Source organism: Bactrocera oleae, chromosome 3 (genome assembly GCF_042242935.1).
Source record: "Bactrocera oleae isolate idBacOlea1 chromosome 3, idBacOlea1, whole genome shotgun sequence".
NCBI classification, from domain to species: Eukaryota; Metazoa; Arthropoda; class Insecta; order Diptera; family Tephritidae; genus Bactrocera; species Bactrocera oleae.
In genome coordinates, this window is record NC_091537.1 from 20,831,563 (window position 1) to 20,847,076 (window position 15,514).

The window sequence follows — 15,514 nt, forward strand, 5'->3', positions numbered from 1 at the left end:
AAACAACGAAATAAGTCATCAAATGAATAACATAAAAGACTTAAAGCGAGAAAAAAGAAAGTCATCGATTTTCCTTGAGTGTACAATACCGGATCGGAACTACTTTTCGCGCCCTTTGTACATTTATAAGTGCAGGAACCAAGCATTATGTCTTTATTGCCAAATGCAATAGCTTTTTATATGTACCCCTACTCTGAAAAAAAGTTACTAATATTTTTATTTTTAGACGTAAATTTTTACTTCTTATAACACTCAAAATATATATTTTTTTTATAATTAAAATACATATGTGTATTGCTCCTATAATTTTCTTGATTCTCTAATAACAAAACAAACGAGTTTACTTTAAGTCTATTATTAATAGAAGTTTTTTCAGCATAAATGTCATCAGGACATATCTACACACAAATTTTTTGTTTTGCTTAGCCTGAGGGTAAAATTTTTAAATTATAAAATAAAGACAAATTTTCTAAAAAAAACTTATTTTTAACATCACCACATTTAAAGTAAATTTCGAGTTAAAATTTTTATTTCGTAAAAAATTGTTGATAAGTGTTCTAGAAGCTGTGAAGAGTCCTCTTTCTGGCCAATTAAAAGTTATCAACTTAAAAAATTTTTTTGTTGTTATTGGAGTTTTAAAAAAGTCTTAAACCCTACTATATACAAGTATTTGTACATGTGCATACATATGTATGTATGTTTATTTAAGAATGTCATTTTCTCAATTAACATGTCCGCAGAAGATTTCGAATTCAAACAACTGCAAATTTAACTAAATGATTAACTCAATGAAGGCCCAGGCATTTCAATTAAGTCATCAAGCCGAGTCACTTATCTGCTGCAGCTAACCGTCTGTCAGTAACAGCACAGACAACGCTGACAGTTCAGGCGGTCTATTACAACTAATGAATTCAACTAGCGTATAAATTAATTATGAGCCAGCTCAACCGATGAATGAGGGGTTTCCTTCGGTTGTGCGATGGACCAAGCCCTTAATTCAATACGAATGCAATTTTCTGCGAATAAAATACGAATGTTTGTATAAGTCTATGTATGTATACATATAAATATATGTATGTAGCTAAAAAAATACCTGAATGTATGAAACCTACATTAGTATGGGTGATTAGTCACTGAACAGTTAACAAGCTTTATAATTGTACAATATATATGTATTTACAGAATTTTAACGATGTGTTTGCATACCACCGCGTACAAATGTATGTATGTATGTACCAATGTGCTAAGTATATTATGGTAATTAACATATACATATATATTTTGGTGATTACAATTTTCATCAAATATGTCAGTTTGGCCAGAATTTTAAAATGCGCACGTATGTTCGTAATGAAATTAAATAATTTAACGCTGAAATTCAGCAGCTTATCCACCAATCTACAGCTAAGCACATGCATGTGTGCATGCGCGTAACCGAAACACAAATGGAAATTAATTTTTAACAATTTGCCGTAAAAGCAACTGCAAACCGCATCTGCTGCCGAACAACAACAGCAACCAAAATCGAAACTGTGTCGAATAGAACGTGTACATTTGTTTATTTTACTGGATTTAAGGCAACCACACAACCACACATACATAAACATATGTATATGTGAGTGTGTGCGTTTATTTACATTGCAATGCCTAAGAGGGCAAAGTTTTTGTAAACTACTTCGATAAAAATTTACAAGTTGTAACAAGTAGTGCTACACTTACATTTTTTAGCTGCTCACTTCGGTAAACAAGCATACATCAGTTCTCATCTTATCCGGAGAAAAATTTGGTTATTAAGTTTTTGTGCTAACAATGAGCATAATTATGTGTAAAGTTTGAGGTTTAGACGTGGTTAGAGTTTACTTTCAAAGCGATTATGTAAACCAACTAGAAGGAACATAACATTAAGAGCAGCAGATAGCGACTAATCTGGAATTCATCTGTTTAAGATGAAAATAAAATAATCGAGAGAAAGATATTAATGCTTTCAATATAATTCTAACTGAATATAAAAAAGCTTGCTATAACAATAATTTAAATAATAAAATATATATATGTGTTTCGCTTTCGATTCGCCAATCTGCTAAAATTATAGAAACGAACTCGTTACAAGAGAGTATGTGTTTTACCTCATCAAAGTGCTATAATCGTTTGCTATTCTATTTCTATTCCATTATGATACTTTGTGTGACTTATACCAGTTGTTTGTTCGAATCGCTACACTCTGAAGATTGAGAGAAATATAACCAGCTATCAATCCGATTAAAATTACCACCACTGTCCGCAATGTCTTTTTGACAAACAAAACTTAGATAAAATTCCACATACTTTGTCGCTTACTTAAATAAGTCAGGTTAATAAAAAATCTCTAAATTTATTGCAAGAAAATACCTATAAGTAATTGTCACATGGTACAATCTGTTTATTTTTAAGATCTAATTAATAGAGTACAAATATGTCTTCTCTCCAAAGTAACGAGTAAAAATACAGAAAATCGGACACACATGGGTAGATCGATTCAGCTTTTCGTGATATAATAGTATTAGATATACCACATGCTTTATTCTCTGTCTTCTTCTAACACTTACAAGTTTGAATCACAGTTAACACAATATTTCATGCCCATGAAAGGTATAAATAATTTAAAATATTTTATTGGCTTTGAAATAATGGTTATTACTATTTTAATAACTTATAAATACCTTGTATGTACTTGATTCATTAAATTTTATTACCAAGAAATTATTTCAATAATCATTCATCTACAGTTGACATCGCAAGAAAGTTACAAATATAAAGGGTGTTTTATTTAAACATGTGGTTTTTAAGAAGAAACAAAACGCATATAATTTAATGTTATGGCGAAGAATTTGGCTTTGTTTTAAAGATAAAAGTTTGTCATTATGTTTTAAAAATGATTTCGGGCAACAGATCACCGCGGCTGGTTCGAATAAATTCCAGCCGAAAGACCCAATTTTCGACCCATTTTTCGCCATTCGGGGTTAATTGTCACCAATAACGCGCATAATATTCTCTTCCAAGGCGTTAATTGTCTCGGACTTATCTGCGTACATACCTACCCCACAAAAAAGAGTCCAGAGGTGTCTTGGAGGATTCCGCATTTATTGTAACATAATGACCGGCTTCTTTTTTGAAGAAATTTGGACCAATGATTCCTTCTACGCAGAGAGCACACCAAATAGTGACTTTTCTAGAATATAACGGCGTCTTAAAAATGGCTTGTAGATTGTCATTACTCCAAATGCGACAATTTTGTTTATTAACGTATCCATTCAAACAAAATTGAGCTTCATCGCTGAATAAAATTTCCTTGTGAAAATCGGGATCCGTGGCCAATTAATTTTGGGCCCATTCACCGAACGTGCACTTGATGGTCGTTCGGCTTCGATTCTTACACGAGTTAGATTTTGTAAATCCGCCAACCAAGATCCTTCCGCAAAATCTTGCATAAAACGGATGGGTACAGCCCCAATTGTTTCGCGCGATAGCGGAGGGAATCATTCAGATTTTTTTCGATATCACCCTGTCATATTTCAAACGTTTTTTCACAGTGAATTATAATTTCTGATAGAATTGAGATAAGGTCTTTTCTTAATTCTGTTATCGCTAAAATATTGCTTTGACTAATTTTCAAAAAATAATCGATATTATCGATATTCTTAGATTTTATCTGTAATCGATAGTTTTAAAAAACAATATGGAGAGCAAAGTTGACATATTATAGTTTCTAAAGAGAGATAAGACCTTATGCCACTTTTGGTAATAAATTTCGTATTCATATGTGTAGATAATCATTTCTCGATACGAAAAATTAATTGCTTATTTACAATAATCTTTTTTGCGCCATGTTTAAGGAAACTGCGGATATCGATTACCAAAAACATTTACCTATATCAATATTTTGTTGTATACCTAAAAAACCAATTCCCTTTTCGGTGGTGAAAGAACATAGTATATGCGTGATTTATATGAGTGTGTGTGCGAACTTCACCATAGTAGCGGAACTAACAATTTTCGATAATTCTTAAACTTTTTATTGATAAAAAGCCGTCGTAAGGTATTCATATCGTGTTCTAAGCCTTTTTAATCTACTATTATTTCTTCAGCTTCGCTATGCCCTCACGGTAATCTAACACCATATATAAGCTATACACCAAGTCGTTGGAAAAGTTGCTATCATTCGCACAGACAACAACAAAAACTACCAAACAAAAGTGAAGCCATCAGCAACACTTTCTTCGGTTCCTGTTTGGTCGAACACGTTTCTGATAAAATTAAGAAATGTTTGATAACTCACAAACACGCAACTTCTATATTAAAGTCCAGTCATGGCATGCTCACGGCGAAACAGCCAAATAGAATTGAATACCCGAAACGACAGAAGAATTGCAAATTTTATCGGTGAATGGCAAGTCATTGCTAAGCAATGCAGTTAATTCAAATGCAATTTATTGCACGTGTAAAACTGTGTACTTTTAAAATGCTACATGACTTGCATTTGCATTTTATTTAAATCGGTTAAAAATATACAGGGTGATGCGATAAATATAGTGGATGCTAAGTGGTAGTGGTTATATATGAGAACATCAACTAAGCAGGATTAATTTCTTGTGACGATATATAAACTTATACATTCAAACAATATATTGGAAAAAGTATGATATCTGCTATATTTACTTGAGGTTTGATTCCTCAAATTAAAATCTGTTAAAACATAACTTACAAAAATTACAATATATCAAATATTTGAATGTTTTATAAAAGATTTATCGAAAAACTTCATGAAATTGCTGCTGAAATAACTGCTAGTTTCTTCTACCTAACATTCACTTCATAATTAATAAAATGGTCAAGAAAACCGAAATGTCAGCACCATAGTAACTCAAAAGCATTAAGAGTTTTTCCTCGAACCAAATATAGTCCCACCCTTTACTTTGCTTGCCTGCGATTTATTTGTCTCTATTTTGACTTCCGCTCCCATAGTGCTAATGGTTTTATTGCAACCTTTTCTACTTAGCATATTCTTGTGTATATAGATTTAAGAACTTGTCCTTAACTTGGTTTGATGGTTCACAGCGGGGAGTGCGTCCGTTAATTTGCAGCGTCTACCTTTGGTTTTCTTCCAGTTACCATTTTAGCCTGATTTCATTAACGATAATCATCAGGACTTTGTAATGGTATTTATTTCGAAATCAACCTCGTTGCTTTGTTGCCAAACCATATCTGGTGCTGTACTTTACTCACCGACTGTGCGTGCAATTAATTTCAATTAATGTTCAGCAATTATGCTATGCAATTAATTTAAATCAATTGATGCTTGTTGTTGTGCACTGAATTAGAATTTCTTAACGCCATGCTATCGACTCACATACATTATGTACGTACATAATATATGTGTGTATATATGTATGTTTGTAAGTACCGTAAATGCTTTGCATTATGCTCCAAGGCACTGAGCATGTTACATGCAGCAATTCTTTACGTTCTTTCTTTGGCATGACCATCTTAGATAGTATGGTCATTCATATATTATGTCTAATACGGACATTACGGTGGTTCTTGAAAAAGCAAATGAACGTTTTTTAATCTAAACTCTCAATTGCTAACACTATGGATTTCTTATAAACTTTTACTTGCAATAGAGATTATTAGGGTGGACTGTGAACTGATTGAAATTCATATAATTATTTATTAACTACAAATGCTTTACTAGGGTGGTCCTTAGAATACCGATAATTTTTTTAATCTCTATCATTTGGTCGATAGTACAAGAAGTGGAGATGTTTCTTGTAAAATTTTATTGAAAACGATTAAGATGGGCAGCACATGTGCCAAAACTTCAGGTTTTTCTAGGTTGATTCAAAAATTGAAATAATTTTTCACCAAAAACCAGTACTACTTTAGTCAAGATTATCACACATAAATTTTAGTCATTTAGGAAAGAGGTAAGAAGTGTAGCAAAGTGGTCAAAGTGCAAAAATCTGTATTTCTGTGATATATTTTTTATATCAGTACAGCTGTTGGAGTTAATCTTTGTTAAATCTGTTTTAAAAAATTTTGAATCTCACATTTAAGAACCACCTTAATGTTTATAAAGTTTAAGATGATATCTTCAACTATATTAATGCATTCATGGAGGTTTAACTTTAGGAAATTAGATGTAAAAAAATGTTCCACACATTTAAGAACAACCCTAAATTGAATATAAAGCTTATAGATGATTTCTTCGAATGTAATATCATCATCATCAAGTTTAAGGTTAAATAAAGATTAAAAAATTATCTTTTTCATTTATGAACCACCCTAATGCACATATAAAATGTGCTCGTATACAAGTGGATTCACACATGGACGCCGGTAGCGTTGCACTGGAACATTCAATTATATTCTAATGTATAAAAAATTCGAACTTAGTTTTCCTCATGCCGGCATTTTTGCAACATTTTTTTGTTTGGTTTTTGCTTTTTTGATTACATTTACTTTGAATTGGTATTTACGATTTGTGATTTTATGCACGCGTCCGGTGCCAGCGGCATTTGTAAGCAATGCACACCGAGTTCGCACTTAGCAAATTAGCAAATGTTGTCTAATGCATTATTAATCGCATTTTAAGTGCAGCAATTACAAGCTGAAATTTTCAGAAGGCGCAAAGACGGCTTGCCATAAGTAAAAACACATTGTTAGCTTTTGATGTGAGCATTTTCCACACAAACATACCAGCACATATGTGGCTGTAATTTATGCTGACGGATTGTGGGTTACTGGTATGCTCTCGGTCAATTGAAGACAACAAATGAAGATTGGTCGGACAAGCAATATGTCAAAGGAAATGATATATATGCGTTAATGGAAAACACAACAACATGCAAATATTGATCTTTATGTCGTAAAAATTTCAATTAAGTCATCAAAGTATAACGACTTAATTTTTACAAATTTATTTGATTATCGAACTGGTTCTTAAAAGCAGTAAAATTGTTTTTGTAATAAAGTTTTTAGCAGTGTCTGGTATTTTATTATTTGTATACCCTGAACAGAGTACTATATTAAGTTTGGCACGAAGCTTGTAATAACCATGACGATCTGATTCTATCTGATACCAATCTGACATGTTTTGTCAGACCAATCAAAATCAAGTTCTTGTATAGACAACAATTTAATTTGACAAGACATATTCACGAAATTTGGCATAGATTATTTTCCAAGACAATGCTACAATCTCCGAAGAAGTTCAAACCACCAAACTAACAAAACGTTTCCGTCGGATGCAAATCGCTGGTCGATACCAGTTTTGTTTACAATTAAGTTACACAAATAGTTACTGTAAAAAGTACACCTGTGAAGGGTATTTTAGTTTCAGTGCTTTTTTTCTTATTTCTTAAGATTGAAAGCAACAACAACACCGATAAAAACTACAAATCTATCCACTATAAAAGTTAAAACCAAAAAAAAATGGCACTGCATCAAAAGGTTGGTCGATATTTAAGACAAGCAGTTATATCAAAGTCGAAAAAGTTGCAATGGCATAAAAACTTAAACACTGTCGCCGAAAAATATACCTTTGTTAACTTACCAAACTAAAGAGATAACTATAACTTACCATAGGCCCAGAATTATTAATATCTTGGATAATATTGAATATCAAAGCAGCTTAAAGTTCACAGTAAGACCCAAAAAGCTCCTCTTAAAACTCTACTATTTAGCTTTAAATAATCACCGAATAAACACAGTAACTTCCAGCCGTATTCGATTCGCTAAAATTTGGAGATTTTGCGAAAGCATAATATGTTTTATCCAAATAACGATCGCTTGAGATACCCAGAGCTAAACAAGATAGATGCACCAAAAGTTTAGGATAAGCAGATGAATTTAAAAATTACTGAAAGTACGACAACGTCAGAATCTCAAAATTATTTATAAATTTTCATCTCTCCATATCTCTCCGTTCAATTGATTGACTTTGCATTTGAGAACTTAAAATCACAAAAAGGAACCCCGGATATGGGCGCAGTATGATTGATTGATACCTCCCTTTACACTCCATACTTTGAATATACTCGTAGAGATTTCCATCTCTTCGTTTTATATTACAACAAATATACATATCTGTCAATAATTGAAAAATCTCTATGAAATACTAATGATATCGGTCCCTATGAAGCCCGACTTTTTACTTTAGATATCAGTGATTATGTGAAAATATTATAGCTTCCATCCCTATACCGAAAAAATTAATTCCACTCCCACTGTATAGGCTCGAATTTTTACTTTAGATATCAGTGAAATATCTTTATAAATTTAGGACCAACTGTTTCACTTTCTTTTATAACAAAAGTTATTTCTTTAAGTTCACTTGACTTTAAATAAAATATTTAGGATATTGAACAAATTAAGGTTTAGTTTCCTTTAAAAATACCCCAATTTTCTAGAATATGTGAAAACTTATTCAATTCTTAACAATTCTTGAAGTTTTCATGTATTGAAATTTACACAATGTCTACCGACTTCAGAGGGTCTCCATAAAATATTTACACCCAATAGGTATTAGATCTAAAATATACCAGTTTTTCTATTAACACACACACTATGACATAAAAGTCTGCACACTAAATTATCACGTCTCATATGTAAATACATAGGTATGTATTTGTGTATGTAAATGAAATGACTTTTTAAATAGTTTAACTTGGCATCTGTAAATTACAACCTATTACGATGAGTCATTTGAAGAACTAATGGCCCCATTAATGTGTCTAAAATGCGGTCAATGCTAAGTATTCATTAACGCACCAATAATACACACATATATCACTACTCCTTTGGAGCTTATTTTTATTACACACAAGGGCGTAGCCACCGTTGCGAGGGGTGCTTGGTTGATCAAACAATATGAAAAAAAGACAAAAAGAAAGAAGAATGAAGGAAAATGACTCAGAAAACAATATTTTAAAGCAAATCATTAACACTTTTATATAAATTTCGATTAAAAGTCGAAAGTTGTATCAATGAATGAATATAAAAATTTGACATTATATTTCAGAAAGCGAGATTTTAGTTTTCTATAGAATGTATAAGCAACAGCTATTTTTTTTCTCAGTCACTAAAACATATGTAGGACTACCTTCATAAATAAATCACAAGGTTTCGCGTAATCAAAAAGAGAGGAAAAGCAGTCACTTTAATGAGGTAAACACATACTCTTGTTGACTGCTTCCGTTAAATTCAACTCTCTAACTTTGTTGTTGCTTTCAATGGTAATTTGTTGCAAGACAACAGAGCTCAAACACAAATGTGGGGAATCGAACATACTTCTGTATTTCTTCAACCAGCAATTCCGAAAAGGGGTTGTTTGTTTAAATCTTCCTCTCATACTGCGCCCCTACATACGTACATACACTTATATTTGCATATTTACGGCAGCTGATAGTGGCTTCATAAAATCTGGCTCATCAAATGTGCTCTAGGGTTATCAGCCCAGCGGCCTAGAACGCGAAATTCTTCTATACAAACTTTCATATGTATGGTTGTACTTCTCACAAACAATAGCAATTATAACAAATACTCGTACATATGTATATATAACAATATATTTATAAAAAAAACAAAAGTTAATTGAAAACTGCACTTACATCATCATTCTGGCGCTGTTGCGTAGCTGGTACTGCCGCCGCAGCCATAATCAATGGCGTTGCCGTAACAGCTGCCGCTGTGCCTCTGTGTTTACCATCATGACGCGCACGCAAAGCCATCATTTGACGTTGATGTTCTTGCTGCTTGCGATGGTGCTCTTGCTGGATGCGCTGCCACTTTTCGCTAGAAAAGTCCGACTCACTATTGTCATCAACGGAGTCGACACCGAAATTAGCATATGCATTACCAACATTACCATCCAGTACAGTGCCGACGCGCCGGCGCAACGACATGTATGGGTGCGGTGAATAGTCGCGCTTCTTGGGTGGCAAACGTAAATCGTTAAACGGATTGGTATAACGTTTTACTGCGCTGCGATGCTCGCCATCATACATGTTGTTAACATTGGGAAAATCATTTGCGCTTTGCACTGCCTCCGTGGAATCCTCCTCATATGAATAATCCTCGTAATCATCACTACTGCTATCGATGTCGTCGTTAACAACTTCACTGTCATTATCTGCACCGATATTTCCACGCGCCTCACTGGATTTATACTTCTCTCTTTGCACACCCGATTCGTGTAAGTAGGGCTCGTCTTCCGAGTCCGCGTTTAGATTGAGCGAAATTCGCTGACTATCTGTTTGCTTACCACCAGACAAGTGGGTGCTTGGAAAATCTTTTGTCTTCCAATAATTCGCGTCCGAGCGCACACGCGGACCTCTTGTTGTCCAGATATAAGACGACGTTTGGTAGAGTCCATCACGATCAAAATAACGATGTGGTTTTTTATGATGCTGCTGTGCGCTACTGCCGTTGGCTGAGCGCGATATGACCGGCAATATATTGCCTTGCTGATTAGTTGTAGCGACGACAGCGGCCTCGTTAGCCGCCTCGGTGGCTGTAGGTGCCACCAGCGGCATTAATGGTGCAGTTGTTACAACCAATGTTGCATCTGCTACATACTCGGGTTGTAGATTTTGTTGACGTTCCTGTTGATGGCGTTGATGACGTAGAGGTGGCAGCAGATAACGTTCCCAGCCGTTGACTGGTGCCAATGAGTGATGCCGCTGATTGTGATGACGCAAGTGTTCTGACATACGCGGCTGCAGTTGTGACTGGTAATGCATATAGTTGTTGTTGTTGTAATTGTCGCTAGTCCCGCTATTGTCGCTATTAACGCTGCCATCAACGTTGTTAGCAGTAGTGTTGCTATAATTTCCGCTAAGTTGCTGTTGCAATTGCGTGCGTTTCAAGTCGTTCACAACCTGCTCAATGCGGTGCGAATAATGTTCTTGATGTCGGAATACATGCGGCAGTTGTAGGTCTTCTGCAGACCTCTTTGCCACGCCAACGTCCTCGTCGCCGGCAGCATCCACAACTGCTTCGGTGCTGCTGTCAGCGCGTTTGCCCACAACGGTGGCAGCCACTACTGGCAGTGCATCGCTGCAACAAAGCACCACAAATAGTGCTAGGATGTGCCACGGCAGCGACGTAAGTTTCTTGCCACTTCGCTTGGTGTCATTGGTGGCGTTGATGTGGTTGATGTTGACGTTGGAGCGCGCCATGGCGGCGGTGTGCTTGTCTGGCTGTGTTCGCAGAGATCTTTGATCTTTTTATTGGCCGCAGTGGATATTTATTGCTTTGGCTTTTACTTTTTTCTCAATACTAGGAGTATGTGTTGTCTTCTTTTACTTTTATTTGTATTTGTAATTTTTATTTACTTTGTATTATTGTTACTGCTGCTCCGAGCTGCAGCAAATGCTTGTCACACGGTTTGCTAGTTGCCTTAGCAACGATATGCTTACCTTCGTTGTTGGCTCGCTGGTTAGCAATAAAAATAACACTACAATAACAACATTTGCACATTGCATCATACCAAAGCGATGTGTTCGAAAATCATAACTCTTGTGTTTTATGGCCAAATCGTCGCCTTTGAGATTTTTCGTTTTCGCGTTGTTTGATTTGCACTTTTACGAAACACTTCGGCGGTACATACAAATGTATATATGTATTTGTATTTTTTTAATCTTTTTTTGTCAACAACAAGCAAACACTGCACGCGTTGTAGCACCCGCGTATTTATGTGTCATAATAGTATATGATGCTGCTAAAATTTATCACTCGGCGATTCTAACACTTTGTCTAGCACATATGGTATACATATACTATGTTTTTACGGTATATATACATATATATATTTTAACAAAATTTATGCTGTGATGTTTACTAAAAAAATAATAAATTAATAAAAACCATTAAAATGCTAATATATATATTTACTTATTTATACACCATACATGCTTAAACATGCACACACTTAACTGAATACATATATGTAGGTAGATGTGTATATACTACATGGGCTGGAAAATCTTTCGACCAACGATGAAAGAACGTTATTTTGAATGAAAATATGGCAGTATACTTCGACATAACCTCAAGCTAGACTTTAAGTTCTAGATAAATGCTTTTGTTCTAACGTTATTGCAACATTTCGATAACGGTTCAATAGTGTAATGCTTCGAAGCCTTCAAATTAGGCGTTTACTGCCATCATGTCCTTCTCCTGTGAATCAAATCCTTTTCCATCGAGCCACCTTTTAAGGCTGGGAAAGATAAAAGAGCCGCTGAAAGTCAAATCTTGCTAATACGTTGGGTGGGTGGGTAGTTCACAGCATAATTCCTGCAATTTATCGACCGTATCACAAACTGAGTGAGTCAAAGCGTCGACTTGCAGTCAAAAAACACACACATGGCTTGTTAACATTACTATACATCAACGTGTTTTTTCTCTTCAGGAAACAATGTTTTATCATGACACGAAATTCAATTTCTTTTTCATAGTAAACAAAAATAGGCGAAGTAATTTCACTTTGTGACCAATAATTTGAGAAAGATTGAGTAAAATGTCAAGAAACTTCGACAAGATTCTAGTTAAGGTTACTTGGCTCTAAGATATGGAAAGCGATTTGTTTTTGCGCGATCTTTTGGTTAAGCCAAAGACATTTCCGCCCATGTGCTGAATACTACATATACATACACACAAACACAAATTTACATTGGCGTCAAGTATCATACTACTTCAAATCATAACCTAAAAGTACAACACAATGACATTATCAACACATTGCACAAACACATCAATTAATTTATTTAAATATCAGCTGCAACAACACTGAACAACAGTTCTAAGTTGCGGCTTAACATAGACCAACAAACTCAGCACTAACGTTGTTTGCACCTACTGAAGTTGTGTGCTGACTTCAATTTGCGAACGAAGAGCATCTTCCTTCGCGCGTTGGCGTAGAAGACCCCAACTGAATCAACGGAAAGGCGCACCTTTGCTTGCCAAGCGTGCGACACTAACACTACACCTTTGCATTTATGCTTCTAAAATATATATATTTTTTATGCAACTTGATTATTTTTTCATAATTTTATATTTTTGATAAAGTAATATTTCATTATTTTATAGCACGTAGGAGTTACGGTAAATAGAACCAGCAATAACAGTAAATAATTTGAAACACACACACACACATTTACATAATAATAAACATTAACGCTAGAGATGTCGCCTCACCGTAGCGATTTGTGCCAAATTTCATTCACAAAATTCACAAATTGTTGCGCTCGTTCAAAGAGTAATCAGCAACTTTGCCGAAAATTTATTTATACACATGCATGTAAGCATCTATTTGCAAACAAATAAATATGTATATATGTATGTATGTACACTTGCTAACACACGCCAAAGCATGCTTTTGGTTTAACACCTTTGTCTTTTGTTTTACGCTTTTCACTGCTCATACAAATAAATACACAGAATATTGCATTATTGAATAGCAAAAACGTTTTTGTAACAATGTAAGATGCTTCGAGCAATCCGCTTACAATACGAAAACACACGAAAGGTTTAATGCCGCAGTAGTAACTGAATTCTGATTCGAATAAAACAACCATTCGGCCGCTGCTAGAGTCAACAACAGTCGTCGTCGTCATTGGCGAGCGTCGGCAACATGTTAACAATGCACTTTCGCAACATCGTGGCGCGACTATGCATGCGCACGAATTACAAAACGACTGCTATATACATGTTGCGTGCGTTGCAGTGAAGCATTTGTGCTCAGCAACATTTGTATATGCAAACACGTATGGCAGTGTGGAATGTGGAAGATAATGATTATCCAGCAGTACAACTTTTTTTAATTTTTTTTAGTTAATAATTTTTTTTTGTTTTGTAAAATATTTTTTATTATCAACTTTTTATTTTAATTTTTTTTCTTTATGTTTATTATAAAACTTCATTGGATCTAAAGCAGTGGTCGGCGTGAAACTGTGGCTGTTTGAGTGACAACGAAGCAACCCAACGAGAATTCTGTAAACTTAGCCGATGGCCTTGACCGAGTACTGTGTTTAATAAGTCAATCTATAAACTTACATTTTGAGAGCCTTTTCAGTGTTTCATTAAATAAGCAATTCTTCTGTTGCTTTCGAATATGCCTTGCAAGAAAAAAGTATAAATATGAGTGTTCTTAAGAAACATTTAATGCGTTTTGTATTGTAGATAGTTTGAATACATTATTAATACTATTAAAAATATTATTAACAAAAAATCACGAATATTATGAAAGAAGTTTCCAAAAGGTAATATTATAGTATAAATATATATTGAGTAGATAAATATATAAAAAAAAATAAAATAACAGCACACGCTCAAGGTCATCGGCTAAGTTTACATAGTTCTCACTGGGTTGTTTTTCTATCGCGCCGTCAGTCCGTTTCTTTAGCAATTCGAGAACGCGGCTTAAGATGTTGAGCCAGTCTAGCTCACCCGAAAAAGTTTACCCTTTAGAATACATTCTAGAAGTGGAAAAAAATGTGTCGAATTTATCAACTTTGGGTTGTATTAAATTTATTTGAGTGTATACATAAATAAATATAATTATATTGTCATTTGATACATACGTACTTCGGAATAACATTTTTAAGAGAGCCTCTATAGGCGACGATTAGGTTGCTACCTGTCGACATTGCAGTGAAAAGCTCTGTAGCGAAGTCAGCTGCAAGATTAACGGCATAAGGTGAATTTTCCACAAAAATCTTCGGTCATTGCTTGATAGACAGAGGTTTGTGAATAAATTAGATCACAGACCCTCACGCTTTATCATATTTATATTAGAAGATTTCAAGTCACGTTAAAAGAGAGTGGATGGACAGGAGCATGCGACCCACCGCGGAACTTTCAAAATCTACACGGATGGATCAAAAATTACCGATTGAGTGGGCACTGAGATATATAGCGCCGAACTAGATCTCAAGCGACCCTTCAAGCTTACGGAATACTACTTCCTGGCGAAACATTAAAGCAATAATCTCAAAACGAATTACGTCAGAGTAACGATGATACTTGCACGATGAAAGTGCAGGGAAGTAGGCATGAGAGAAATGCAGGAACACCACCGCTGCCTGTGTACAGCCTTATCTAAAACTCACGTTAGATATCGAGGAGCTTCGCAGTTCAAGGGACTAGATGAAGTATCAAAATTGGGCAGCAAGTCTCTATATATAAATGAGTTAAAGTCCTGTATGACGAAAAAGTCAGCTCATATCGATAAATATTGATAAAGAACACAAGCAACTTTGTAGACACATATGTATTTACAATATATCAAAACTCCAACCTAATTTTCCAAACTTAAAATATTATATAAATATACATTTATTTAAATATATTTCGCTCAGTGTATGCAACTGAATGTTGCACTTCAATTCGTTTTAGCAACATCAGTATCCGGAAATACCATCCACAGTCAGTAGGAGAGTCACTTGCTGCCAAAAACATAAACATAAACAAAAATAAA

At 34.6% G+C, this 15,514-nt stretch overlaps 1 protein-coding gene across 2 annotated transcripts in view; it reads right to left on the minus strand.

The window, feature by feature from the left end:
- LOC106625051 (uncharacterized) overlaps nt 1–13,619 on the minus strand; it is a 95,185-nt gene extending 81,566 nt beyond the window's left edge. The window contains exons 1-2 of one of the 2 annotated variants that reach the window (XM_070106214.1): nt 13,427–13,619; nt 9,648–11,877 (exon numbers count right to left, since the gene is read on the minus strand). In XM_070106214.1, coding sequence (XP_069962315.1) covers nt 9,648–11,216 — 1,569 coding nt within the window. In that variant the 5' untranslated portion in view covers nt 11,217–11,877; nt 13,427–13,619. Of the gene's footprint in view, nt 1–9,647; nt 11,878–13,233 lie in introns of both variants that reach the window. The other variant, XM_036366777.2, reaches the window with a different exon arrangement.
- Between the last annotated feature and the right edge of the window lie 1,895 nt (nt 13,620–15,514).